The sequence below is a fragment of the Odocoileus virginianus genome, chromosome 7 (assembly GCF_023699985.2).
Source record: "Odocoileus virginianus isolate 20LAN1187 ecotype Illinois chromosome 7, Ovbor_1.2, whole genome shotgun sequence".
NCBI classification, from domain to species: Eukaryota; Metazoa; Chordata; class Mammalia; order Artiodactyla; family Cervidae; genus Odocoileus; species Odocoileus virginianus.
In genome coordinates, this window is record NC_069680.1 from 6,067,463 (window position 1) to 6,095,159 (window position 27,697).

The following is a 27,697-nucleotide window of genomic DNA, read 5'->3' on the forward strand; positions in this document are numbered from 1 at the left end:
TATCTGTTTCCCAAAGCTTGGACCAGCGTTGGGTATCTAATTTTTACTTGGTTTAATGGTTGTTAATTGGAACCATACTATACTTACAGTCTTTAATTTGTATTTCCCTAATTACTAAGGAAGTTGAGTCTTTTAAAAAATAAATATATTGTTTATTACTTGTTTATCCTGTTAGGTGCCTACTCGATTCAAAGCAACAGACATTCTGAGTGCCCACTCTGTGCTAGGAGCTCTGTACAACCCTCAAAGGGGCAGTGACCTAATAAAAATGATCCTTTGGAATAGGGTGGGGGAACCAGGGTAGTATAGGAAATATAAGAGTAACTGTACTCCCTTGGTAGAAGCACAGTCCTGGCAAACTGCTTGGGGAAAGGCCTGTGGGTGGAAGACAAAGGGAAGGGTTGACTCTGCCTGAAAAAGATCAGGCTTTTGCAGGGTAAGTGACTTTAGAGCTAGGGCTGAATAAGATTTGTCCAGATGAGAAAATGATGTGTGGGGAGAGGAGACAATATGAAGAGAGGTCAACAGGTTGAAAAGTCTGATAATATGGTGCTTGTGTGCTGATAATATGGGGCTGTGACTCTTCCACTATAGCTATGACATGGAATGCTGGAGCTGAGGAATGATGGGACATTGGCTGGAAAGGAAGAGTCAGGACTAACCTCAGGAATCTGACCTTGGTTCTGAAGAATTTTTGTTCTTTTTTTAAAAAAAGTATTTACTTATTTGGCTGCATTGGGTCTTGTTGCTACATGCAGTCTTTGTTGTGACACAGGAGCTTAGCTGCTTCACAGAATGTGGGATCTTAATTCCTCAACCAGGGATGGAACTCCTGTCCCCCACCCCCCCACACACACCCCCGCCTTAGAAGGTGGATTCTTAACCATTGGACCACCAGGGAAGTCCTGAATATTTTGTTCTTAAAGAGGAATGACAGGAGCTAATGTATGTTTTAGAAAGATGTTTCTGGTAGCTAAAGAATCTGCCTGCCAATGCAGGAGATGCGGATTTGATCCCTGGGTCAGGAAGATTCCCCGGAGAAGAAAATGGCAACCCACTCCAATATTCTTGCCTGGGAAATCCCATGGACAGGGGAGTCCAGCAGGCTATAATCCAGGGGGTCACAAAGAGTTGGACATGAATTTGCGACTAAACAGCAATTTTGGTAGTTAATAAGAGGTATACATGTTCCTTGCGTTTATGGAGCTCAAGGACTAGTGGGGGAAACAGGTGTTAAACAAGAAATCATAATTATAAGCTCTCATTGAATGAAATGAGTCCCCGTATGGGCCAGTCTCTTCTTTGCTTCCCTGGTCGCTCAGATGGTAAAGTATCTGCCTGCAATGCAGGAAACCTGGGTTCAATCCCTAGGTTGGGAAGATTTGCTGGAGAAGGAATTGGCAACCCACTCCACTACCCTTGCCTGGAAAATCCAATGGACAGAGGAGCTTGGTAGGCTATAGTCCATGTGGTCTCAAAGGGTCGGACACGACAGAGTGACTTCAATTGAAAGAAAGAAATGCCATGCTATGAGAGCAATTTATATGTAACAGGGGTAGCAGACAAACTCCAAAGGTCAGGGAAGGTTTCCCTTAGGAAATAATTTCTGGAGGTTTTTCTTCTTTTGCTCTTACACACACCTTTCCCTCAAGCCTCACCATTAAACTTCACAGATAAATGCAATGTAAAATATTTGAGAGAAACCCAGAACTGAATATACATATTCTGCATGCATTTGTAAACCTCTCCAAATGATTCACCCTGACATTTCCTTGTATCTAGTCCCCAGTATCCCTTCTTTTTAAAAAATGTTAAATTTCATTTTATTTATTTACTCATTTATTTTATTTTGGCTGCACTGAGTCTTCATTGTGGTTCACTAGCTTTCTCATTGCAGCACTTGGGCTTAGCTGCCATAAGGTATGTGGGATCTTAGATCCCTGACTAGGGATCAAACCTCATCCCGTGTGTTGGAAGGCAGATTCTTAACCACTGGACTATGAGAGAACTCCAAACAGTATCCTTCCATTGATGTTATCTGACTTGTATACTGACCCCAACCTTGTGAGGCAGGCAGGCAAGTCTGACTCTCAACATTTTATTGATGAAGAATGTGAGTCTCAGGTTAGGTAACTTGCCTAAAATCACAGGGCTAGTTAATAATGGACAGGCATTTTAATCCAGGTCTTGTAACACCTACGTAGAATTCTTTTCTTTTTTAAGAAGTTTCTTTTTTAATTAGTAAAGATCTCAACAGGTGGTCACACCTATGTTCCTTTTATTTTTTTTTAATTTAATTTTTTGGCTGCATGTGCAGCATGTGGGTTCTTAGTTCCTAACCAGCCTGCTCTCCCTGCATTGGGAGTGCAGAGTCTTAACCACTGGCTTGTCAGGGAAGTCCGTAGGTAGAATTATTCTTGCAATGCTCATTCTTTTATTTGTTCATTAATCCATCAAATATGCATTGATCACCTTCTGAGTATCAGGCTATGTGTGAAGCAATCCAGAACCACAAAAGGTTTTAAGCAGGAAAGTAGCATGATCCAATTTAGGTTTTAGAACCTTATTTTGGATGAGAGGACAGAAGGAAGTGGTTTTCAAAGTATGGTTTGAGACCACACTGGGTCAGAGGGGTCTTCCACATGGTGCTAGTGGTAAATAACTCACCTACCAATGCAGGAGATCTAAGAGATTAGGGTTTGATCCCTGGGTTGTGAAGCTCCCCTGGAGGAGGGTATGGCAACTTACTACTATTCTTGCCTGGAGAATCCCATTACACAGGAGCCTGGCAGTCTGTAGTCCATGGGGTTGCACAGAGTCAGACATGACTGAAGTGACTTAGCATACATGCACGCACTGGGTCAGTGGCTCTGTGGTTGGTGATATGCCAGGTTTGGGTACTGTTTTTTGTTTTTTTTCTCTAATGCAATAGAAAGTGCTATATTAGAGAAGGAAGTGTCAACTAATTATGAAGAGGTGCTGGCTGTAGTAACCAGGTGAGAGAGGACACAAAACAGAGACAAAGGGAAATACTTGGAAGTCATTGAGCTAGTATGGCAGGACTTCCCACTCACCCTTGGCTCAGACCGTAGCTGAGAAGTGAAACTGGAATTCCTACCTAGGTCCTCTGGCTACAGAGCCTGTGGGCTTACTGCACATAACCATTTATAGCCACTTCATGATTTTTAATATTTTGTATTTATTTCTCTTAGCATTTGCTTTGCATATCTCCATCATGTCTCAAACTGCCTTCAAGTCTTGTATTTCCCCCTTATTTTCATAAATTCTAGGACAGAAATAAGGGACAGATGAGTAAAGTCTTAAAGTTTTTTTAATGTTTATTTATTTGGGGCTGGGTACACAGGCGTGCTCGCTTCGGCAGCACATATACTAAAATTGGAACAATACAGAGAAGATTAGCACGGCCCCTGCACAAGGATGACACGCAAATTCGTGAAGTGTTCCATATTATTAGGGCATCAGAGGGCAGATACACTGAAACCATAATCACAGAAAACTAGCCAATCTGATCACACGGACCACAGCCTTGTCTAACTCAATGAAACTAAGCCATGCCGTGTGGGGCCACCCAAGATGGACGGGTCATGGTGGAGAGGTCTGACAGAATGTGGTCCACTGGAGAAGGGAATGGCAAACCACTTCAGTATTCTTGCCTTGAGAACCCTATGAACAGTATGAAAAGGCAAAATGATAGGATAGTGAAAGAGGAACTCCCCAGTTTGGTAGGTGCCCAATATGAGATGGCTGGATGGCATCACCGACTCGATGGACTTGAGTTTGAGTAAACTCCGGGAGTTGGTGATGGACAGGGAGGCCTGGCATGCTGCGATTCATGGGGTCACAAAGAGTCGGACACGACTGAGCGACTGAACTGAACTGAACTGGGTACACAGGCAAGGAAAAAGTAGATTTGATTAGATAAGCACAGACTAGGAAAGAATCGCAGGATACTGAGAGATGCGCAGCACCTCCTCTTCTATAAACCCCTGGCAGTCTCCAGGAAGCCTGAAGACAATAATCCCAGAAGCCCAGAGGGTGATCCCACTTCCTTCCCAGGGTTATTACTGAGTATCAGGCTGGAACCGGCAGGAATTCAGGAAACTATAAAGAAACAACCAGCCTCAACAACCAACTCTCCAAACATCAACACCAACTACCTCAACAATAAAACTTGTTACAATTCATCTCCCTCCCACTTACAACTGCAGACCAGAAGGAAGCAGAGGGGACTACGGGAAGGGCTCTTTGCTGCCCCTTCCCCTGCCTGACCCATCGTCATCCCTAGCCTGGTTTTCCCAGGGTCTTGGGGAGGGGAGAAACAGACACCCTATCTCCGAATGGGGGCACCAGAGAAACGGAGGACACCTTCATTCTCTCCTCATAGCCAGATAGATCAGAACTGAAACCAACGGAGGCAAAGGTTATAGTTGGCAGTGCCAGGAGAAGCCTGTCACATCCCAGTAACTCCAAAACCACAGAGGCTAAACTAAGCAGGTCAGAGGCGAGGTGTTGCGCGAGAAAAATGATGGGGAGGTGGGCGTGGCGAATGCGTAAGATAGTGGGAGGCTTCTGGGGCGTTTCCCTAAAGAATGACCAATCAGAGAGCGGCTTGCAGCCCAGGGGCGGGACAGGGGCTTATCTTTGTCGCGATTGGATGAAGGCCGGGAGCAGGGAGGGGGCCGCGGCGCGCCTAGGACAGCGGCTTTGCAATTTCGCGTTATATACTGCAGTGGCCGCGGCCGTGGAAGCCGGCTGGACTGCAGCGCACGTGCCTGCGTCTGAGGCTCTGGCTTGCCGCGGAGTTCCTTGGGTGCTGGGTCTAGTCAGTCCTGTCCCCAAGGTTCTCTCAATCCTCCGTCCCCTAGCTCTCGTCCAGCTCCCGACCTCAGCGTCTGCAGAACGAAATGGTCACAACCATGAATACCTCAGATGAAATAGAGCAGATGTTCCAGCCCTACAACTTCGAACTGTGCCGGGACATGAGGCCCTATTTGGAAGAGTACTGGTGAGACCTGTAGAAGCGGAAGGGCCATGTTAGGGGCCCAACTCTGAGGACCGCTATTTGGGGGTATTGGTGGTAATGGGGAGGGCGAGACAGAAAGCCCACAGAGATTTTGCTAAGGAGCAAAGATATTGGATCCCCCAGTACTGGCTTCACGTCTCTGTTGTCCAAGGTACAGGTAGTGTGGCACCTCAAAGAGGTTAGGTCTGGAAGAAAGGCAGAAATAAGAGGACGGGATGAAGAATTTGGGAGGAGACAGAAACCAAGGGGGAAAAGGTGTAGTGAGAACTGGTCTCTGAAGAATGGGGTTGATCTGAACTCCTACTCCTTAGAGACGACTCTCCATCCTTTGTGGCTACATGTGTTCGTATGCGTGCATATGCTGATGCCTGAGGACTGCCCTTCACAGTTATCATCTTTTCATCAAATGTTCCATCATCCCTGCTGGAGGAGGGAAAATCTGGGTACCCTTCCAAAATTTCCTCAGAATTTGCCCTAGAGCCCCTCAGAGCTCCAGCCAATTTGCCATGACCAACTAGGCAGAAGTTGTTGCCACATTCTTTGTACATCACAGCCTTGGGTTGCTTCTAGAAATGGACCAGCAGCTGTCACCCACTCCCAACCCCAGGAACCTTGGTTATAGCTGCTGCCCTGTGTAAAGTACTTTACATATATTAACACTGTCAGGAGAGGAGTGTTACTCCCCCCTTACAAATAAGGAAACTGATGCTCAGAGAAGGAAGTAGGTTTTCCAATGTCACACAGCTAGTAAGTGGCAGAAGTAGGATTCCAATCCAGAGCACTGACCTGGAGATATGAGTGGACATTCCTCTAACCAGTTCCCACCCATAAGCCCATCTGCTCTGCCTCCTGCCTGCCAGGGCAACTTCATTCGCCATAGCTCTGATCTACCTGCTGGTCATATTCGTGGGGCAAAACTACATGAAGGCACGGAAGGGCTTCAACCTGCAGGGACCTCTCATCCTTTGGTCCTTCTGCCTTGCAGTCTTCAGGTAAGACTCTCCCCACTCCAACCTATCTTATAGACCCCAGACCCTCATTCTATACCTAAAAGCTTTCTAAAAACCTCAATTGCATCAACTGCCCAAATTGCCCCCTAACTCTCCCTGTTCTGTTCTCTCAGCTCTGACTCCTCTCCCCAGGTTCCACTCTCCTGTTTTCCTTCTCCAGTTCCTAGACTAGTAGTCTCTGCTCTCTCTCATGAGACCTTTAGTGCTCATTGAGTCTGGATACTTCCAACAATTTCCCCAGCCTCTAATACTCTCTGCATCTAACACTCTCTCCCAAGACCTTCCAATAACTTCCCCAGCCCCTTCTTCCCATATTCCCCCCAAACTCCTTTGATCACCCCCTCCTTCCAGGCTCCTACCCATCCTATGAACCCTATTCCCTAGCTCAGTTTTCAGTCTCATGCTCTAGCACTCCCTGGTCCCTCCCCAGCCCTCATGTCTTGTATCTTCTAGATTACTGGTTGGCTCTACCAGGTTGGCCTTGGGAGCTCAGAAGCTATAACCCCTTTGGAAGGGTGGGGAGGTGGTGGAACTTGGATCAGTGACTTGACCAGGCCAAGGGTGAAGGTGCCTGGGAATGACCCTTACACCCTTTTCCTTTGTTCCATTTCAGTATCCTCGGGACACTGAGGATGTGGGGCTACATGGGGACCCTGATGCTTAAGGGGAGCCCAAAGCAAACTGTATGCTTCTCCTCCTTCATCAACACTCCCATAATCCAATTCTGGTCCTTCCTGTTTGTTCTCAGCAAGGTCGTTGAACTTGGTGAGTGGCAAGGCTTTGTCTCTCTGGTGTCCAGTCAATTGTATCCCTCTTCAGGCCCTCCCCTTGACCCATCACATGGAGAGTTCCTTCCCCACCCCTGGGTCCTAAAAACACTTCTCACCCAAGCCCCTCTTCAGATTCTCTGCCATAAAGACCCCTCTGCCTGTCCTGAAAATTCCCCATGTGCCCCAACACTAGTTCAGAGGGTGGTCCCAACACTAGTTGATGTGTCAGCTATGACTCTTCATCTCCCAGGAGACACGGCCTTCATCATCCTGCGGAAACGGCCGCTCATCTTTGTGCACTGGTACCACCACAGCACGGTGCTGGTGTACTCCAGCTTCGGGTACAAGAACAGGGTGGCTGCAGGCGGCTGGTTCATGACCATGAACTTTGGTGTACATGCCATCATGTACACCTACTACACTATGAAGGCTGCCAAAGTGAAGTGCCCCAGATGGTTTCCCATGCTCGTCACCAGCCTGCAGATCCTGCAGATGTTTATAGGAGCCATTGTCAGTATCCTGGCTTACATCTGGAGACAGGAAAAGGGATGTCATACCACAAAGGAACACCTCTTCTGGTCCTTCATCTTGTATGCAACCTATTTCGTCCTCTTTGCCAAGTTCTTCCACCAAAACTACATTATGCCCAAGATCAAAGCCAAGACCAAGAGCCAGTGAACTGTTGGAGAAAGAGAAGAAACCCTAAGTCCTCTCTCCTCCCCAGGGGACTGAGGGACTGAGCTTAGGTTTGAGGGAATGATTAGGAAACCTTTCCTGTATGGTTTCCACATGGGATGTAAACTCCAAGGTGGCAGGAGGTGATGACAGTCAAGTAGTATCACCCCTGGGGTGGGGATGTGATCTGATTTAGTACTTTGATGTTTCTGTTGTTAATGTGAAGACCAAGCAGGCCCTGTGATGGGGTGGGACTAAGGAGGCTCCCCCGAACTGAGTTATTTATGTTTCCAGAAATCTTTCTCCTTCTTGCTCTGTTTGTTTGTTTGTTTGTTTTTTCCCCAGCACCGCCCGGCTCCGCGAGGAGGGCGGGACGAGGGCGGGAGGAGGGCGGGAGGAGGGGGCTGCAGACAGACAGCTCCTCCCAGCGGCGCGGAGCCCAGCCCGATTCGACCCTCTCGCCGCTCTGTTTTTTAATTAAAGATTCCAACAGGGTTTTCAGAGTTTGGGGATTTACGGGAAGGAGGGGACTGCTGTGATGGAGGAGGGCTGCTGGCAGTGGGATGATCAGTGGGTGAGAAGCTTACAACAGTGTGTGGAAGGCTGAGAGTCACACACAGAGACACTCAAAAGAATCCTAGGCCTGGTAGGCACTTAATAAATGTCTGTTACAGACCAGAATTTTATTGCTGTTAGAGGCAAAAGCCCCTGGTAGGAACAGTGAGAAACAGATGCTCAAAGGTGGAGTAAGTTTCTAAAGTCGTAGGCTTCCTAAGTTGCAGAGTTGACACTTGACTTCAAAGCTGACCTTCCAGTTATCCTCCATGAGACCACGAGGCGGCGCGGCAGTACCAGCTTTGTCCAAGCCACACACATCTACACAGACACGCACGCTTCGTGCGCCGCTTGGCTCCGGGAATCCCCAGGCTTCTCCATCCTGGGGTTGAAGCTCTAGAAGCCTGGACCCGCACATCTTTCCTGTAAACCCAGCTCTCCTTTAAAAATGGGGAAGGATGAGGGGAGGGAGCTCAACCGCAATTCTGAATCACCAGGCCTCTGACAGTCCGCGCACATTTATTTCATTTATCTTTGAAAACCAGGGAGAGGGATTCTGGAGAAGGCGAGGTGGGCCAAAGGTGAATTGGCCCCTGGGGAACTGGTCCCTGTTCCTGGCCTTAGTCCCAGGGTCTCGGACTAACGGCCCAGTCCACCCCTCAAGCCTGGGAGTGGGGGCAGGCTCTCTCCTGAGCCGGCCGCCTCCCCAAGCCCGACTGCCCAGCTCTCCTCTCAGACCCCGAGGGTGGGGGCAAGCCAGTCAAAACGACCCCAGTCCGTCGAGGCCGTGCATTACCGCCCCACCCTCAGGGATGATCGACGGGCAGCGCCCTTCAGACGGGCCGTTCCACAGCGTACTGGCACGGACTGAGGTTGGCGGCCGGCGGCGGCCCCGGCACGGTGGGATAGCTGAAAGAGGCGTGCTGTTTGGCCTTGAGCCTCAGGCTGGCCAAACTCGAGTTACACGGGTCCCGATATACGTAGGGGGAGGAGGCGGCGGCGGCGGCTGCGGCTGCGGCCGAGGCGTAAGGGCAGGACACGGCCCCCGAGGACACCGCGGCCGGAGCCAGCCCGGGGGGCCCCCCGCCTAGGCCCTGCAAAGCCCCGGGCCCAGGCACGGTGCCTGGGGCGGTCGCGGCCGAGGGCACCATGGAGGCGGAAATGGAGCTGGGTGGCGAGAAGACGGGCTGTGAAGCCAGAGGCCCCACGTTGACCGAGTTGAAGGCGAACGGGAAGGTCTTGGCGGCGAGCGGCGGGCCGAGGGCCTTGGGTGGCCAGTTGCCGTACGAGTAGCCGGGGTACACCTCCTCGTAGGGTGGCACCAGCCCCCCGAGCGGCGCCGCGAAGCCGCCCTTGCACAACTCCGCCTGCTGGCTGCGCTCGCGCTTTCTCCACTTGGCGCGCCGGTTCTTGAACCACACCTGCGGGCGTGGGAGGAAGGTCGTCAGGGCCCGGACCCCCAAGGCGGCTGGTGGACCGGTCGCCCAGGTGGGGGTCCAAGCGGGGTCCGGGGCCGGGCGGAATATAAAGGAGATGAGGTGACTGGAGACGAGAATGGGTGGTGGAGCAAGGGCACGGGCTGGGGGAGGAGCGCATGCGGGAGTCAGGGGTGACAGTATTGGGGAGGTGGCGAGGGCAGCAGGAGGGGGTCTAGGAGAGGTGAAGAGAAGAACCAGAGATAGTGCCAGGGGAGAAGAAGCGCTCCGTCTAGGGTGAGAGGGTGGAGGAAGATAAGAGATTGGAGGTTGATGGAAAGAAAGCCGTGGGGGCAGCGGGCCTGGGCGAGGGACGTCGGGTTTTGGGTCGGAGGAAGGGGCAGGCAGGGCAGAACTACAGGCTGCCGTTTCCGAAGCTGCTTGCTGAGCGGCCCGCGAGAGGGAGGCCCGAAATGGAGGGGAGGGTGGTGGTGGAGGGCACCTGCGGGGTTGCGTACCCGCACGCGGGCCTCGGTGAGGTTGGTCCACACGGCGATCTCTTCGCGCGTACTCATGTCGGGGTAGCGATTCCTCTGAAAGGTCGCCTCCAGCTCCTGCAGCTGCTGGCTGGTGAAGTGCGTGCGCTGCCGCCGCTGCTTCTTCTTCAGCGAGCCGTCTTCGGGGGAGCCGCCGGGCAGCGAAACCGAGGCCTTCTCCGAATCTGGGAGCCAGGGTGGGGGCTGTCACAGCATATCCTTGCCTGCGCGGATTCCCTGACTGCGAGGACTTCCTGCGTGGGGCCCTCCCTCACTCGCACCCGGGCTCCCACTCCCGGGTCCCACCCGGTTAGGGATGGAGCTTTTATTTCCCCCACCCCCAGAAGGGGGCGCGCTCACCGCTGTGCTCTTGGCCCTTGCAGCCGTGTTCGGGGAGTGGGGGGTGGGGAGTGCCCGCATCTGACAGCGAGAGGGCCGGGCTCCTGGCCTCTGCCTCGCTCAGCAGGCCGAACTCCATCGGGGGCTCGAGAACTCTGAAGGTAAGAGAAGACCCAGACCAGGTTAATGGGAATAAAATCTCCAGGTTATCTGGTTCCCAGTACAGAAGTGTTTCCCCATCTTCCCCTTTCTCTGCCACCGACATAAAGCTACCTCTTTAATCTGAGATGCCCTAGGTTAGAATGGGGAAACAGCAGCGTAAGTGGAGAAAGGTGCATACTCAGAGGTTTCATACACAGTTATACACACTAGACTTTGATTTGTTCCATGCTGGGCACCTAGAACCCTGCCTGGCGCACAGTTGGTGTTCAATAGATAATCATTGAATTAATGAAAACCACACTATTGCACATTGCATACCACATACCACATTCTTTAAAAATTAAATTCCCTCTCACACGAATGCCCAATATCCTCATAAACTCAAACGTGCTTCTCAACCAGTCTGAACCTGTGTTATTCACTCTTCCGTGGGACGGATTTTATTTTGAACCAGGCCTGATGCTTTCCCTGTAAGGAGAATCGCTGCTATCATTTATGAGTACTGACTATGTGCCTTCACCTCATTATCTCTCCTCACAAGAATGGATCAATGTTAGGTAGGATCACCCTTTTTTAGGCGTGGAAACTGAGACATGAAGTAATGATGAAGATCACAAAGTTTGTAAGTAGTGGAGGTATGATCTAAATCAGGTCTGTGAGATTCCTAAGATATGTTTTTGTTTGCTTTTTCAAACTGTGTTCTTTGGGGTCCCCCCTGCCCGGCAAACTCCCTCAGGGACTGGAACTCAGGGCTAACCTCAGGGGTAGAAATCTAGCCTGATCTTACTCAGGTCAGCTTCAATTAGGGCAGCCCTGCTTTTCTCTGTTTTATTTATGCTTTCTGGAGAGACTTCTTTTGAAGAAAGGGTTCTAGGTTCAAAAACAAGTTTAAGAATCTTGTCTGCTTCTGAACATTGCATCCCACAAGTCACCACTCTCTCCCATGCCCTCCTGCAGTCCCACCTCAGGCTGTGGGTGTAGGTTTCTTAAAAGCCACTTCTGACTATTACTCCCCATGCCGAATCTCACCTGACATTACCCAGGAGCCTGTCTGGGTCCTCCTCCAAGTCTCCCCCTGCAGGGTCCCCTTTCCTGCTAGCTCTTCCAGGCCCCCTCTGGTGGGAGGAAGGGGAAGGGGCACTAGTGGGGTTCAAGACTCCAGATGCCTCTTGGTCAGAGGAGAACCAATGGAAGCTAAGGACCAAGGAGCAGGGGTGAAGAGCTATGTAGGAGGAGCCCGTCTGCCTCCCCATTAAGAGGGACTTAATGCAGGGTGTGCAAGGTGGCATTAATGTGGCGGATTAGCCTAGATAGAGATGTGTGTCACTTGGCTGCTCTGAATTGATTAGGAGCCTTTCTCAGAGAGGCGCAGATGGGCAGTGGCCTGTATTTGCACATGGTAATGCCCCCTTCAACCAGCTCAGACATGACAGCTGCCCCCCCCCCCCAAGCTAGTTTGAGTGGGACAGAGGTCAAGGCAAGAGGCTGAGAAACAGTCCCTGTTCTTTCCACAGGCAGAGAGGACTAGACCTTGGACACTTTCCTAGGGTTGGAGAAGCAGGGCTGAAGGGAACCCCAGGAAGGAAGGAGAGAAGTTAGGCCAGGGATGGGAGTGCTCAGCTTCCCTCCCCTTCCAGGTCTGAGGACAGAGTCAGAGGCATAGGACTGGGCCGATGATGCTCCGATAGAAGGGAGAGGCCCTTGGGAGGGACCTGGAGCAGCCTAGACTAGTAGCTCTTCCCAAGTAGCTGTGGAGGCTTAGAATTGACAGGTGGAAAAAGGGGTGCCGTGAAATCTGTTCATACCCTAAGATGCCCTCAAAATTGCAAACCACACCCCTGACTTCTCCAGAGGCCCACAGGAGCAATGCAGAGCTGGGAAAAGAAGGACAGTTGGGTTTGCCTGTAGGAAAAGCTGAATTCCACCATTGCCATTCATCCTTCCAGTCTGCTTTGGCTCCAGACTTCCCATTTTCCAAACTCCCCCTTCCCCCAGCATTCCATACCTGTGTCTTGGTTTCACCCTTTATTTCAGCAGAGGGAGGCAGGGTGAGGAAAGATAAGGGCCAGAATAAAAGACGAGACTGAGAAAGCAGAGTTCAGGCTGTGTGTTCTCAAAGACAGACAGACACACATGCAGACAAATACAGGCCCCCACTCAGACAAAATAAGCACTTGGACTTGGAGCTAGAGGCATACAAACACACACTCTCTCCCACACATGTGCCCCCACATTCAGGCAGACAGACACACACCGTCACACAGTCTCCTCTCTCTGTGACAGGGACAGCTGCCTCGGCTGTTTTGGAGCTAGCCATTATCCCCCCCTCCCCCTTCCTGGCCCCTTTGAACCTCAGCTCTTAGTCCCAGGAACTAAGGACTCTGTGGGGGAGGAGGAAGCCCGAGGAGCCAGTGAAGTGGTCTAAGCTCAGTGGCTGCTGGGGACAGCCTATTTGGCTGAGTGGGGGGAAAGTATGAGAATGCTGGAAGAATAGGATGGGGTAGTGGTGGGGGCAGAAAGTGATAAGCCCCACCATCCCGCCCCGACCTGGCAAAGTAATCTGGTATACCCCAAAGAAACTAAGTTTAGATTCAAAAGATCTGAGTTCATGTCCTGGATCCTCAATTTACTAGCTGTGTGTCCTTGGCAGATTACCTCTCTGGGCATGTTTTTTTCATCTGTAAAAGTAAGATTATAATTCCTTCTCTACCTCTCTTCAGTATTGTGAAGAGGTTAAAATGAAACATAACATTTAAAAACGAGTAGGGGTCAAACTCTATCCAAGTTTTTTTTCTCACTTGTTGAAATGATGTTTGCACATCATTCTATTCATTCACCTCCTATGAGCAGGGCATTGAGTAAGGTGCTCAGGATAGAGTCAGAAATAAGGTATAGTTTTTGTCTTTGCCTTTGCTTGCTTCCCTAGATTCTGTCTCCCAGTGAAAAATTGCTCCGTGAATAAAGGTGAGTATGCTGCATTTTAGAGAGGGATGCACGTTATGTGTTGTGAGCACTCTGTTTGAAACATAATAAAGGGCCCAGTCAATAAGGAAACAGCCACATGGGTGGAGTAGCCCAAACTGGGAGCTAATTTGGGGACCCGGAATGGGTAGGAGAGGAAAGAATGAAGGCTTCAGACTCTTGACTGCATTAGTAATAGCAGCAAGAGGAAAGGTGGCTGAGAAGGGCCCTGCCTCTGAAGCTGAAAAGGCAAGAACACTAATGCCAGGCAGGCAACAGAGAGAGAGAGAGGGTGGGGGCAGAGGCCTCTAGCAGATTGTGTCCGGTGGGCTGGTCAGGCAGAGGCTGGGGGCGCCAAGCTGTTGTCAGCTGGAGACAGGCTGGCTGAGGATTAAGCCCCCCCAAACTGCTGGAGGTTGGGAAGCTGGGGAGTTGGGAACTGCAGCCAGGGACTTCCCCTCACTCAATGGACAGGGATAAGCAGTAGGTCTAGAAGCCACAGGTTTGGTTGATGCTGGTAGGATATACCAGGAAAGACCAGAGACAGTCAAGAGATAACAGTGGCGCTGAGTCCAGCTTTTGGGGTGGGCCTCCTGGCCCACCCCAGCCTTTCTGACATGCCCTGCAGGGGATACATGGCCCAGCCCCACTGGTTTCAAGGTGGCAATCCCAGCCCTAGGGAGAATAGAGGGCTTGCAGGTGACCTTTGACTCTGAAATACAGCATGGAATTACAGGAAGCTGTCATGGACCACAGTAAGAACAAAATATCCAAGATAATTAAAGTGGAGAACAGAGACTGCCCCAGAGCAGAGAGGCTACAGTGGGGAGGCCATGGTTTCTAAGGGACACAACTTATGGCAAGAAGGTAACTTCCATGTGCACCCACTTTTGTCCTGAAGACAAAGGGTAGACCAGGGCCACAGCCAGAGAGCCCCCAAGTAGTTGTAAGTCCAATGTCCAAAGCACAAGGTATACCCTGGAACTGAAATGGGAGAAAATATTTTTCTTGCAGAGACTGAATGAAAAGGAAGATAAGAGGGGATGAGTTGTAAAGCTGTAGCTCAGCTCAGCCAGAAGTAAGTTAGTGAATAGGTATAAACTAGAGCCCTAAACAGGATGGAACCTGAAACTAAAAGTGAGGCCCTTAAGTGGACACAGCCTCATGTACATTAGGAATGCTGAGCATCCACACTGTCTGGTCGCCTGAGTTGCTGTGAGCAAATGAAAGCAAAGGAAGACAGCTGTGGACAAGGTTCACAGCCCCAAGAGGAAACCCTAAGACTCAGGTGGAGGCATCAGTGATTTGATGCACTTACTTTATCAAGGGGTAAATCAGGGATCGGGCTTCCCAGGTGGCTCAGTGGTAAAGAATCTGCTCTGCCAAGCAGGAGATGCAGGTTTGATCCCTGGGTCAGGAAGATTCCTTGCAGAAGGAAATGGCAACCCACCCCAGTATTCTGGCCTGGGAAATCCCATGGACAGAGGAGATACCCAAGAATGAAAAGGGTACAAGACCCTAACTTCTAAGAGCCTATGGTCTGGGGAGGCAAACAGAGCACAGGATAAAATGATGGACTGCATGGGCCTGACTCTCAGATGGTGGAAGCTCAGAGACACAGAAGCCCAAGTAAGGTGGCATCAAGTTTTGGGGCTCAGAGAATGTAGCACCTGGCTGCTCTGGAAATTAGAGAAGCAGAGAAGGTGGCAGAAGCTTCTAAATAAAAGAACAGTAGGTTCAGAGGGTAGCAGGGAGCCTAGCTTGGCCAGGGTCTCGGTGGGGGCAATGGGAGATCATCAGAAGAAAATGGTCAGGCTGAGGAGGCATCCAATGAGGGGCAAAGGGTGGGGGTTCAGATTTGATACCATGTAGGCTAGAGAATTCTCAGCTTTTCTATGAAAAAACCCCCTAAGACTAGTAAGAGAGAATATAGTCTGGAAAACTAGGGGCACAACCTAAAACAGCTGCCGCCAGTATGAAATTTCTTTGAGATCTTCAGCCTTATGTTAAAATTGGAAGCAAATTTTGCATTCTATCCCACATTCATGTTTTTTTTAATTATTCTATTTATTTTAATTGGAGGCTAATTACTTTACAATATTTTAGTGATTTTTGCCACACATTGACATGAATCAGCCACAGGTGTACATGTGTCCCCCATCCTGAACCCCCTTCCCACTTCCCTCCCCATCCCATCCCTCAGGGTCATCCCAGTGCACCAGCCCTGAGCACCCTGTCTCATGCATCGAACCTGGACTGGCAATCTATTTCACACATGATAATATGCATGTTTCAATGCTATTCTCTCAAATCATCCCACCCTCACCTTCTCCCACAGAGCCCAAAAGTCTGTTCTTTACATCTGTGTCTCTTTTGCTGTCTTGCATATAGGGTCATTGTTACCATCTTTCTAAATTCCATATATATGTGCTAATATACTGTATTGGTGTTTTTCTTTCTGACTTACTTCACTCTGTATAATTAATACAAAAATAATATTTTCTTTCCAAATCTCCAAGAGACATCTTTAAGTGACATCACCACACCAGGAAGATAGACCCGGGGTAACCTGCAGCATCATGCCACTCCCACTCCTATATTGCCCCCACCCCCACCCCGCCTACTGAGAAGCAGTGCTCCAAGCAGTGGGAGTCACTGGAGGCATGTAGGCGAGGGAGTGACATAAAGGCAATATCTTTGGGATCTTTTATTGGCAATGATGAGCAGAATGGATTGGGCAGGGGAGAAATAGGAAAGGGGAAATTATTAACTGACAGATGAAAAGTAAAGAAGGCCTCAGGGGAGGAAAAGTAGTGGAGAGAGTTCTAAAAGTGGCTTTCTCACCCTACTGTCTTTTCTTCTGTATCCTTATCACTCAAAACGGGTCCCTGTCAGTGGACCAGGGACTAGACACTCTAGATATTCCCAACGCTCAGGACCTAGTTGCCATCTTCAGGTTAGTTGCCTCCCCTACATGCTAGGAAGCATCACTTAGATTGATTGGAGAAGAAAAGATTTGGGTAGTGTGTTTCTCTTATGCTCACCCCCAACTTAGCTCCAGCTTGCCTCCCCTGCCCTCCATTCCTAGACCTGGGTTCTGGGCCCACATTCACATCCTTGAGCTGGAGGCAGGCAGGGATCAGATCAGGATATTTGGTCTGAGAGAGTAGGCATTTGGGGAGTTCCTAGAACTCTTCTCAGGGAGGGACAGGGATAGTGGCTGGCATCTGAAGCCTAGGATAGGGTGTCCCATCTGTCACTGAGAATCTTCCTGTGGCTGGACCACAGATGCTAGCAGGCTGATCTAAGGTTTGAGACACACCCTTCCAAACAAAGATTCTGTACTTACAGTGGACCTACAGTTTGGGCATAGTAATACCAATAATGTTTCTTATTTCTGTGTTGCCTCTCCATTTGCAAGGGGGCTTCCAAGTACATGATTTCATTGAACTCTTACAACCACCTTAAATGCCAGGAATGACCATTCCATTTCACCTCTAAGAAAATAAATTTGTCCATGGTTATAGAGATTGAAGAGGTTCTAAACCAGTTCTCCTAAGACCAGGGACTGAGCTCTTGCCACTCCTCGCCCCCTCCACCCCAGCAACCATTTGTGGCTCTGACATGCATTGATCCTTCCAAGCCCTTAAGGGATTCCATTTCTACTTCCTGCCTTTACCACCTCCCTGGAAATGAGCTTGGGAAGTTTGCTGCCCACTGTGTGCCAAGGAACATTTTCCCATTCATCCTGTGCTTGAATCGTGCCAGTTCTAAGAGGCCCCCTCATCTCTGGTTTCAGGATCTGGGAAGCAAACAAATCTGCTTATCTAGGTCTTTCCTTATTTTGTGGATTTCCATCCTATCTCACTTTTCAGAGGCCTAAAATTTCAAGTTTGCTCTCTCCAGCAGCCCCTGGCCCCTCCTTCTGCCACCATTCTCTGACTCTTCACTAGGTCCATAACATTCTTCCTAAGAGCCAGTGACCAGGCATGCAATCAGCTAAACAGCTTTATGCAGGGACAAGAGAAGGTTCTGCCTTTTGTTTCCAGTCATCTTTATTATAATGCCATTGCCTTTTTGGCAAAAGCAGAACCTAGGGCTATGGTCTTCAGAGGACCATCTGTAATGCCTTCCCTATTCCGTTCTGACTCAGATCCCTTCATTTCACCCGTAATTTCAGTGTTTTCCAAAGACAATAGAAGCACAAGCCCCTTGAAAAGGGTATCAAAATGTGATGGGGGGGGTAACTGGGATGTGACTCTATATTTATCAAAAAGGGATGAGGGACAAAAGAGTTTGGAAAACAATGTCCTAGCCAGTGATAAGTGAACTTTAAAATTAAGGAGTGGAGGTGGGAGTGTGGGGAAGACGTATGGGGAGGGTGGTGAGGGTGAGAAAGGTTGGAAGCCACTTGTTTAGATTACTCATTGCTGAACATATTACCCTGCACTTGTCCCCATGAAACTCAGTCGCCAAATGAGCTGTCTGCTTACTTACATAGATCAGGAGAGTTCCCTTTACTTTGTTCCCTTCAGCTTAACTGGGTTCTGGTTAAAGAGTTGGAGTCAGAGTGGGCGGTCATTGTATGGATCCAAAGAAATCAGGGCCCTCTCCCAGCTGTAGGAAAAGCAAATAGGGTAGTTGGGTAGGGCTGAGACATCCTTCCCAACCAGAGATGGAAGGCAATCTGGGTCCCATGTTGGATTCCAGTATCTGGATCCCATGTGTCTCCCTCCCATCTCCTCTCAGCCACCAGGGTGGTGGGGAGATTGGTGGGACTGAGGAAACAAAAAGGGAAACAAGACCCCAGCATTTGCTTTGCTAAAGGGCTGCAGTTTTCTCTTTGGGCCTGGGCTCCTGCCCACTGCAAGAAAGGAGACTCTAGCCTGCTGAAATCCAGGCACAGTCGGGGGTAGGTGTCTGGTCAGCTGTACTGGAATTAGGGGTGACTGAGTTTGTGAGGGAACCGAAGCTGTCAGGGGCTTGTGCTAGGCTCCTCCTTGCCCCCCCCCCCCCCATTGCTCTTTGTGAGTCATTCCTTCCTTTCCTACTCTTGGTTCCCACTAGCAGTCCCAACCATTGGCACCCTCTCCACAAATCTGGATTCTGGAAGTCCGGGGTGATGCTCGGAACATATCTAATCTGGGTTGGAGAGGGAATGTCTCCAGGTGCCACTCCAACCCAAGGCCAAGTATCAGTCTTCACTCTCCATCCCTGATCCCTGCCCCGCAGCCCCTAGCAGAGAGACAAGTTTGCAAAGTGTGAGCTGGGATTCTAGGCAACCCATCACAGCGAACCCCACCGTACACGCTGCAGCTGGGCAGGCGCTGCGGGGTAAGTGAATATGCCACTCGGCCAGGGACATTCTGTACACTGCTGCCCGACACAGCGCCTGCTCTAGAGAGACCAACCTAGCTTTCCCGGACATTCTGTCCGCTCTGAGAACCGCGCGCGGTGGACATTCCGTCCAATTCCCTGGCTTTCCCAGGTCGGAACCCATCAGGGCCCTGACACCCCAAGCGGACCCGCTGGACCCGCCGTCTGGTCACTTGGACTACCCAACCTCGGCCTTGCAGCCCGCACAGCGGCCATCTGACACGGTCGCTGTCGGGTTCTCACAACACGGCTCCTATTCCAACTGCAAAGCAGCTACGAAGAAAAGCGTGTGCGACTAACGCACCCCTGCTCCCAGGCCCTGGAGTCTGAGACCCAGCCCGGGGGCGTCTGGCACTGCCAACTGCCCCTTTGCTGGCGGCCGCCGCCAGCTCCCCCCGCTGGCCACAACCCCTTTAGCTCCCGGGCTGTCCGACCCCGTGCCCGGGGATCCCAGGGCGCTTCCTGATAATTGGTTTCCCAACGCTACGCCGCTTCGCAGAGCTCCTGTCCTGACCTCATGTCTCCGACTTCTCTTCGGATCCCTCGAGTCTTCCCCTTCTAGGTCCTCCGAGTCCTGGCTCTAAGTTTCCCCTTTTCTAAGTCCTGGCCCCAGGTCTACAGTCCGTTCTCCCAGTCTCGACCTGTTCCCCAGGCACCATTCTACAGTTCAGCCGCCCTAGGTCCCGTTTTAGGGGTCCCTAAGTCCGGCCGTGGCCCCTCTGCCCGGCGAGCCCCTGTCCCCGCATGGTCAAGCACTCACAGTGAGTCCCGCAGCAGGCAGACTCCCGGCAGCGGCGGCGGCGGCCGCAGTCTGGAGGGCAAGCAGGGGCCAGAGGCCGGGCACCCGGCCGGGTGGGGGCCGCCCCCCTGCGCCCGGGGCCGCCGCTCCGCTCCGGCGCTCCCGGACTCGCTGGGAGAGAGTAAGCCTCGCCGCGGACTGCCACCCCCCGCCGGCGCCCATTCACTTTATGGCAGCCCAGGGCGCCCCCAGCCCGCAGCAGCTAGCCTCGCGCATCGGGCCCCGCCCCCTTCCAGATGCACTGTCGGGGCTCCACCCTTTCCAGCTGTGAATGTTCTGGTCCCGCCTTCAGGGGAGGGGTCCGGCCGGCGCGGCGCCAACAGCCCCGCCCCCTGGCCAATCGGAGGCGCTCCTCAGCAGCTGGGCCACGCCCCTTCCCACGTGGCTGAAACCGCGCTCGCGAAGAACTGCGTGAACTGGGTATCCTCACCGAGCTCGGGCGGGTCTGCTGCGAGATGGGGCCAGGCAACCACCCTGAGCGAAGTGGAACGGTGCTGGGGGATAGAGCCAGGTGGGGGGGGGGGGGTAGGGGGGTGCACGGCCCGGGAGAGGCCGCGGGGTTTCAGCGCTCAGACTTCGTTGCCGCTCAAGTTTCGGTGATTTTCTCCACTTGTCGCTGTCTGTCTCTCTGCCCTTTTGTCTCAGCTCCAATCCTCCCACTTCTCGCCTTTTTTTTTTTTTTTTTTTCTCTTCGCCACCACTTTGCTTCTTCTGTTTGTCTCACTCCTCCGTCCCCTGCCACTTCGAAAGACTAATTTCTGTTTCTGATGCTCTTTTTCTTTTTTCCCTTGCATCTTTCTCTCCTCCTCCTCCTCTCGGCTGCCACTCCTCCCCAAGCCCTTTTTTCCTCTCCTCCAAGAAATTAGCTCCGTGGAGAGAGAGTTTGGAGTGAGATAAATTAAGACAGCATTCTAACCCTGCCGTCAGTTGCAACATTGCCAAGTGACCTTGCACAAGTAACTTAACTATGATTCCCTTATTCTTCACCCACCCTGTAAAATTAAAGGAGATTCTAGCTGAATGTCAGCGTTTGGCCTGGGCACTCTTCAGAGATCTGGGCAAGTTCCCTGTCAGTCAGCTCTTTTATCTCACATAGTCTATGTTCTCCCAGACTTATCAAGGCTACCTTCTTCTTGGTGATACCAAGTTCACTTCTGTGGGCAAGGTGTGGCCTTGGTGCTTGCAGGTTAGGGAGTTTCAAGGAATAGGACAAATTTCCTAAGGAATATGTGGAGTCAGGCTGAGTTGCTAGGGTGTCCCTGAGGACCCTAAGCCCTATTACATAACATACTCCTAAGGTGAATCTGACGGTCATGCCTTTGCCTAAAACCCTTCAATGGCTCCTGTTTGCTGTCAGGATAAAGGCTAAGCTCCCTTGCATGGCATAGAAGAGTTTCAGGACCTGATTCTGTCTTAATCTTCAATCTCCTTGTGGTTTCCTGTATATCTCCAACAGTAAGATATTTCTAACCATTCTTCATTTTGCCAACTCCTACTCACCCCACTAAGCTCCACTAAGGCCTCATTCTCTCTGGGAAGCCTTTCCTGAATTCCCAGGTTAGCCAGAAGTCCAGCCTCTTGCTCCCACAACCCTCCTGTGTGTAGATCTTTTACCCTATCCATCATACTGAAGAGATCAGTTTATGTGTTGTTCCCTATCATGCTAAGATTTAGGGGGGAAAGGACCATATCTTCCTCATTTTTCTATTCCTAGGCATTATGTAGACACTCAATACTAAAACTTAAGAGGGAGATGTTTTGCTTGGTAAAATGATGGAGGTTAGAAGGGGCTGGGGCATTGTCATTTCTCTTCTCATCTCTAACACACAATTCCATTCATGCTTTTAGGTTGATTAATTTCTGGAGGTATATAGGAGTGGAGATAGGATAGTAGGGAGTTTTGGCCTACTTAGAGGATTTTTCAGTTGGTTATCTAGGACCTCTCAATATGAGATAGGGTCAGAAGACCAAATCCAATTTTTCAAATTAAGGTGGAAAATGGCTCAGAGGTAAGCTGAAAGAGATGCTACAGTGGTTGTATCCTCAGCCTCTGACTCTGTTTGGGTGAAAGAGGCAAGATCTTCAGCTCCTGACCCAGAGATCAGGAGCCCCGTATGTAGGTATACGGACCTACTGAGGAGTTCTTCTGGTCTGATGGGTTTCTTCATATTAGAGGATTCTAGCAAAAGGCTTTGGATGTCTGGTTTTGAGACCATGTTCCTATGGGGTTAGGAATGTAGCTTCCTTAGACCTGAGTCATCCATAAATGAGAGGAAATGGGGGAGAGAGCTGGATCTTTTTTCATTGTTTTCTAGCAGTCTCTTCAGGTCTGTAGGGACACCTAGGCTTTATTCCAGCAGACAGCCTAGGAACTCCAACATTTAATCTGCAAGGAGAAAACTCATCCTTCTGTCCCCTTTCTACACACACTAACTGCTGCTGCTGAGTCGCTTCAGTCGTGTCCGACTCTGTGCAACCCCATAGACGGCAGCCCACCAGGCTCCGCCGTCCCTGGGATTCTCCAGGCAAGAACACTAGGTCACTCTAAATATCCTAGCAACTTCTATCATCTCTTGCCAGGGGAGAGACAACTAGGGGCAGGAGAGTGAAGACTACAGTGGGCATCTTGCTCTCAGATGTTTTATCATTTCTAAGTCTTCAGGAAAGCCTTCAGTTTCCTGTCACTGGTGATATGGACTAACCCGTGTGATTAGCTTTTTTTCCAGATAGGTAAAGAGTATCCAAGGGCTTCCTAGGTGATGCAATGGAAAGAATCCGCCTGCCAATGCAGGCGATGCAGGAGAGGCAAGCTTGATCCCTGGGTTGGGAAGATCCCCTGGGGAAGGAAATGGGAACCCAGTATTCTTGCCTGTGAAATCCCATGGACAGGGTAGCCTGGCGGGCTGCAGTCCATGGGGTCACAAAGAGTCGATACGACCTAGAGACTGAGCGAAAGAAATCAAGGCTTAGGATGAAGGTCAGAGCTGGGTCACAGTCTGATAAACTAAAGTATAAGAGGTATTGAGGGGCAGTGAAAAAAAGAACTGGATTAGAGGTGAGGACACTTAGGTTTGTCTCTGCTCTGTCATTAACTAGGTATACAAACATGGGGGCCATCTTTCTGTTCTGGGACTCAAGTTTCCTGATCCATAAAATGAAAGGACTTGAATTAGATATCCAAGCCTTCTGTCACTTCCCATTGTCTATTTCAGGATGATAGGCATGATGCACAAGACACAGAAACAAAGTTGAGATGGGACAAATTCATTTATGAGAAGTCAAGCAAACAGAAGGAACGGTGGGGGACGGGAGGTTGGAATAGATTGCTCCCATGAGCTGCCTTGAAAGGAAACGATTCCTCAAGTTTACGGTATTGGCCCGGGTGACTTTATTTTATTTTATTTTGGCCCAGGTGACTTTAATAGGGAGAAGCGGCCAGTTTCGGCGTAGGGAGAATAGTTTCAGCAACTCAAGGCTCTCAAAACGGACTCCGCCCCCTTTCCAACAAATCTTAGCTTTCTTTCCCATAATGCCCAGCAGCCACTGCCAAGCTGTGCACTGCAACCTAACTCTACTTAACTCCACCTCTCCAACTGCCAGCACAGTTTCTGCCTTTTTATTGGTTCTAGGAACTGTCATTCAGAGAGTCTTCGTAGCCGTTGGTTGTCCCCTGCCTGTCTTTTTCTTTCCCTTGTAATCTCTTCTCTTTAGGCACTACCCGCCTCCCGACGCCAGTTTCTTTCCTTCGATTGGGTAACTGAAATGCCATTTTTCACGATGCGAAGTTATGATTGGCTATGAGCGGCAGGGCTCGTGCAGTTACCAGGCAGCGGGCTAGACTGAGGCTAGTTACCACGTCAGTGAGCTGACAGGGAAGGTAGCCGGCTCCACCGCCCGTTCTGGCCGACTCTTCCTGGCTTACTGTGTGGGCTTTGATTTCGGCCTCAACTCCTAGAGAGGGCACCTTTCCTGCTCCTATCTGCCGCCAGAGCCGGGAGAGCCGCTCGGAGACGCCTTCGAGGCCCGGGCTGGACATGAGCAGCGGCCGCCGGTCCTGGGACTAGGCCCCGCCATTTTGGATCCGCTGACAGGTCAGCGAAGTCTCTTATTAGAGTTCCAGTGTCGTGAAGGCCGCCCTGACATGACGAGAGGGAATAAGGAGAGGAAGGCCCTCAAAACGAATGAGCCTGGTTGGGTTAGGGACTCAGGGGCAAGAAAGAGATGAGGAGAGATTGCTGTGGGAGGGCACTGGGAGAGGTGCAGGGGGCAAAGGTCAGGCCCCTGCCGCCGGAGGGGCGACTTCAACTCTGCCTTTTGATCTCTTGCAAGTACCCGAATCCTTCTCCCTGTGTTCCCAGGCTTAGCCTCTCTTTTAGAGCTTTCTGCGTCCTAAAGAGCCCAGTTTTCAGAAGCTGAAAGCAAACCTGAAGAGTATCGTATCTACTTTTCAGGGTTGATTTTTAGACCTTGGATGAGAGTCTCTCTGGATTTTGTGCAGCGCCCACTTCTGTGTGACTGCCTTTTTAACACAGCTGAGCTGCTTCATTAATGATGATGAACTAATCATCACTACTACTAGACCAGGTAGTGAGAAAGCTTGTGGAAGGACTGAGGCCAGCCTCCCGAGGAGATGAGTTAAGAGAAGGCTTTCCTTTTATGGGGTTGCTCACCTGCCAGTCTGGGTCTGTGTGTAAACACTAGACTTAATCTTCTGAGCCTCATTCGTCTTTTCCACAATGTTTTACAAATATTTTCTTCAGGTGTATATTTTTGGTTGCTGTATCTTCCCCAGGTCTTCTCTTCACTTGGCCTGAGGAGATGAAGTTCAATCTCAAGGAAGCCATTCTATTACAACATATTTGGAGGAGAGCAGAAAGGGATTTGAAAACCTGTGAAGTTGGTACTATTGGCCTATTATTTTTAGTGGTAGGAAGAGTCATGAGAGATATTCAGTCAGTTTAAAGTGGTAGGGTCAGGACAGCAGAATGAATGATGGAACATAACCCCAAAGAGTGTAGTTTGTGGTACTGTGATGACTTTGACAAACTGCTGTATTGTAAAGCTCTAAGAGTCCTTCAGTGGTAAAGAATGCCTTTTAAAATGAGAAATAGGTATAGTGTCTTTAAATGCACGACATAGAACTTGGTATGTTTTTAAATCAGGTACACAAGGCATGCCTCTGGACCCTGTGGAGGATACAGAGGGAAAGGTCTGATTGGAGATTGCTTTGCTGTGCTCAGTTTATGTGCTTCTAAAAAGCAGTAGCAATATATATGCCCTGGCCTATACTGTGCATGTCAACCTAAGTGCCTTTTAGCATGTAATGTACACTCAGTAAGTGTTATCTGTACCTAGGATTAGATTTAGTGTGTGACCCTGTGGCCTGGTTCTAACCCTGGCAGTCAGGCCTTTTTCATGGTGAGGTAGTAACAAGGAGAATCTAAACCTCATTGTGTTAGAAGGGAAAACAATCTAGGTTCTAGAGTGACTAAACTGTGCCCTCCTGAAATTGTGTGTGTATATATTTGTTGATTTAAAATAAATGGGGTGGAAACTACAGGAAGCTATTTGCATTTTAACTTGAACTTATCTAACCTGAAGTATCCAGGGTTTGCCTTTCTTATCTGGATTGATAGGCCCTGTTGATCCCTGTTGAGTTGATAATGCTTTGCATAATAGGCAGTCTAGTCTTTGGATAGATGGTATGACCAGTTCAGCATCTTTTCAGTTGGGCTTGGAGGTAAGTCAGGCATCAAAGATTTTACCTTTTCTTATTTGAAAAGTCATTTTCTGGATAGGAATAGTTCTTTACTTCCAGCCCCCATCCCAAATCAGAAAATTTGTTCTTTCTTCAAGATTTGTATTTGAGCTTCTTTTTATAAGTGCCTGTAGACAGTACGTTCTAATCTTGACAGTGATGCTCATTGGCACAGTGAGAACTCAGGTTGTAGACATATCTCCTCATGAGATATGGGCACCAATCTCAGTTGAACTCAAGTTCTCAGTAGTTACACTACTACTTCCTTCTTCGTGTTCCAGAAGGCAGGATGACTGCCACTTTTAGATAATAACTTCACTGATCAGGTACTTAAACTGGCTAGCAGTTAGAGAGGAAAAAGACACAGCTCCTGTTTTTGAGGAGACCCATTGTCTTTATACAGTACTCACTGGAAGGATCAGCCTTGTCTTTGTACAGCGCTTCTATTGATTGATCAGTCTGTCCTTGTGATTCAAGGTGACTAATTAGAATGATTCTGTTGTGGGGTAATTGTGGAATTGAGTTGAAGGGAGTAAGGGAGGTTAATTTTACCTCTGGCTAGAAGACCTGTGTAAATGTAATTGGCAGTCTTTAGCTTTTATTCTTCCTCTTTTTCTGTATTTCATTATGTTCTATGGCAGTTGTTTATTTAAATGAAAATGTACTGGAACTTTGTGGTGATTTGGAGCCCACTTGTAGTGGATGTGATCACGAAATAATGATTTATTGCCATCATTTAAATAAATTAGGGATTGCAAGCTCAAATGCCTGAGTATCAGGCAGGTATTGTAAGTGAGTGAAGTGAGCCAGGAGGGAATGTATTAGGATATAGTAGTGACTGTAGTGTACTGAAATGTGGGCACAGTATGACCATTCTTCTTATTTTTCAGGAGAAACTGGGAATTCAGATCATTGTGTTTTAAACTGTTGGCAACTAGTTAAATTATTTAAAAGCCTTTTACAGGTGGAAAATAAGTCTGCGGACTGGATTCTGTGCCATGACAGTGGAGGATGACTCCTGATATTCAAGATGAGCAGACCTTATGAAACTTAATCACTGCAGTTCTCTATGTATAATCATACAGAGTCACTTTTTAATATTTGTCCTACTCTTTGCCAACTTTTATGCTTAGTTGTCATGTTGGATGCTCTGAGTGGTTAAAAGATGAGTGAGAGAAAAAAGCCTTGTTTCATTTTTCATCTCCAAGGTGACAGAAAGGACATCTTTGGACAGCTTTGGGCTTATCTCAGTAACATACTGCATATAGTTATTGGGATAACCTCAGCCTCTCCATAGAGGGAGGAGTTGGAATGGCAGAGCTGAGGTACACCTGCTTATTGGGTTGGGAGGATTTTCTAGTTGTATCCTGTCAGGGAATCAGCTTATTTCTTGGTTTGATTTTCTCTTACCTCCACACTTTAAGTAAATTTCTTGAGCCCAGTAAGTTGTTTATTAGTTCAGTAATTTTTGTTCACTTTCAACAAAGCACAGAATTATGGCATGTTCTTTGGCTAGCTATAGAAACCTTAAAAGCTCTGCATCTTTGGTGGTCCTCTGGGATGTTAGAGAGATGAGTGAAGATAAACCTTGGAAGGACCAGTTGATGGTTGTTCAGCTCCCTGGTACCTTCTACCCTCTCAGTGTGCCCATCAGATTTTTCTTGGTTTACATAACTCTGTGTTAGACATCAGAGCACCATGAAAAAGAAAAAACCCTGAGTTTTTGCCTTTGAATAATCTAATTTCTAGTTGGATAAGAACAACTTTTAAGCAATGAGGAAGAAAAATAATGGTCTACTAATAATCTGTGTGTGTGTGTGTGTGTGTTCAGTTGCTTAGTTGTGTCCGACTCTTTGGGATCCCATAGACTATAACCCGCCAGGCTCCTCTGTCCATGGAATTCTCCAGGCAAGAATGCTGGAGTGGGTTGCCATGCCCTTCTCCAGGGGATCTTCTGAACCAAGGGATCGAACCCTGGTCTCCTATATTGCAGGCAGATTCTTTACTGTCTGAGCTACCAAGGAAGCCCCAACTAATCTATTTGGTACCAAAGAAAATAAGACACATATACATGAATATGAAGAATTGACAATTGCATAAAGAATTGTAGTTATTTACAATATTTCATAGAAGAAATGTGAACATGCACATAGCATAGGAGGAGACTTCAAGAAGATAGATGTAAAACAGAAGCATTGTGCTTTGACTGGTGGATAAATGTGGGTTCTTTTTGTCCATAGAATGGCTAATATGGAAGGTTTGTAACTTCTTTTAATAGTAGAGGAACAAACATGGGT

The 27,697-nt window shown here is 49.2% G+C and overlaps 3 protein-coding genes and 1 non-coding gene across 15 annotated transcripts in view; 3 read left to right on the forward strand and 1 right to left on the reverse strand.

Moving 5' to 3' along the window:
• The first annotated feature begins 3,366 nt into the window (after window positions 1-3,366).
• On the forward strand, window positions 3,367-3,473 carry LOC139036150 (U6 spliceosomal RNA). Its single transcript, XR_011488882.1, has one exon. It is a non-coding gene; the product is annotated as a U6 spliceosomal RNA (small nuclear RNA).
• Window positions 3,474-4,718: 1,245 nt separating this feature from the next.
• On the forward strand, window positions 4,719-7,814 carry ELOVL3 (ELOVL fatty acid elongase 3). Its single transcript, XM_020897796.2, has 4 exons — window positions 4,719-5,026; window positions 5,905-6,036; window positions 6,668-6,819; window positions 7,075-7,814. The coding sequence occupies exons 1-4, from the start codon at window positions 4,926-4,928 to the stop codon at window positions 7,500-7,502; spliced, it is 813 nt and encodes a 270-aa protein (XP_020753455.1). The 5' UTR covers window positions 4,719-4,925; the 3' UTR covers window positions 7,503-7,814.
• A 742-nt stretch (window positions 7,815-8,556) lies between these two features.
• PITX3 (paired like homeodomain 3) lies at window positions 8,557-10,490 on the reverse strand. The gene is made up of 3 exons (XM_020897798.2): window positions 10,366-10,490; window positions 9,988-10,190; window positions 8,557-9,475 (listed from the first exon to the last, which is right to left on the reverse strand). The coding sequence occupies exons 1-3, from the start codon at window positions 10,481-10,483 to the stop codon at window positions 8,888-8,890; spliced, it is 909 nt and encodes a 302-aa protein (XP_020753457.1). The 5' UTR covers window positions 10,484-10,490; the 3' UTR covers window positions 8,557-8,887.
• Window positions 10,491-23,473: 12,983 nt separating this feature from the next.
• GBF1 (golgi brefeldin A resistant guanine nucleotide exchange factor 1) overlaps window positions 23,474-27,697 on the forward strand; it is a 121,833-nt gene continuing 117,609 nt past the window's right edge. For 7 of the 12 annotated variants that reach the window (XM_020897849.2, XM_020897854.2, XM_020897856.2 and 4 more), the window contains exon 1: window positions 23,474-23,733. The gene's annotated coding sequence lies outside the window, so the exon portion shown is untranslated. The remainder of the gene's footprint in view (window positions 23,734-27,697) is intronic. The other 5 variants (XM_070470072.1, XM_020897858.2, XM_020897861.2 and 2 more) reach the window with 1 other exon arrangement.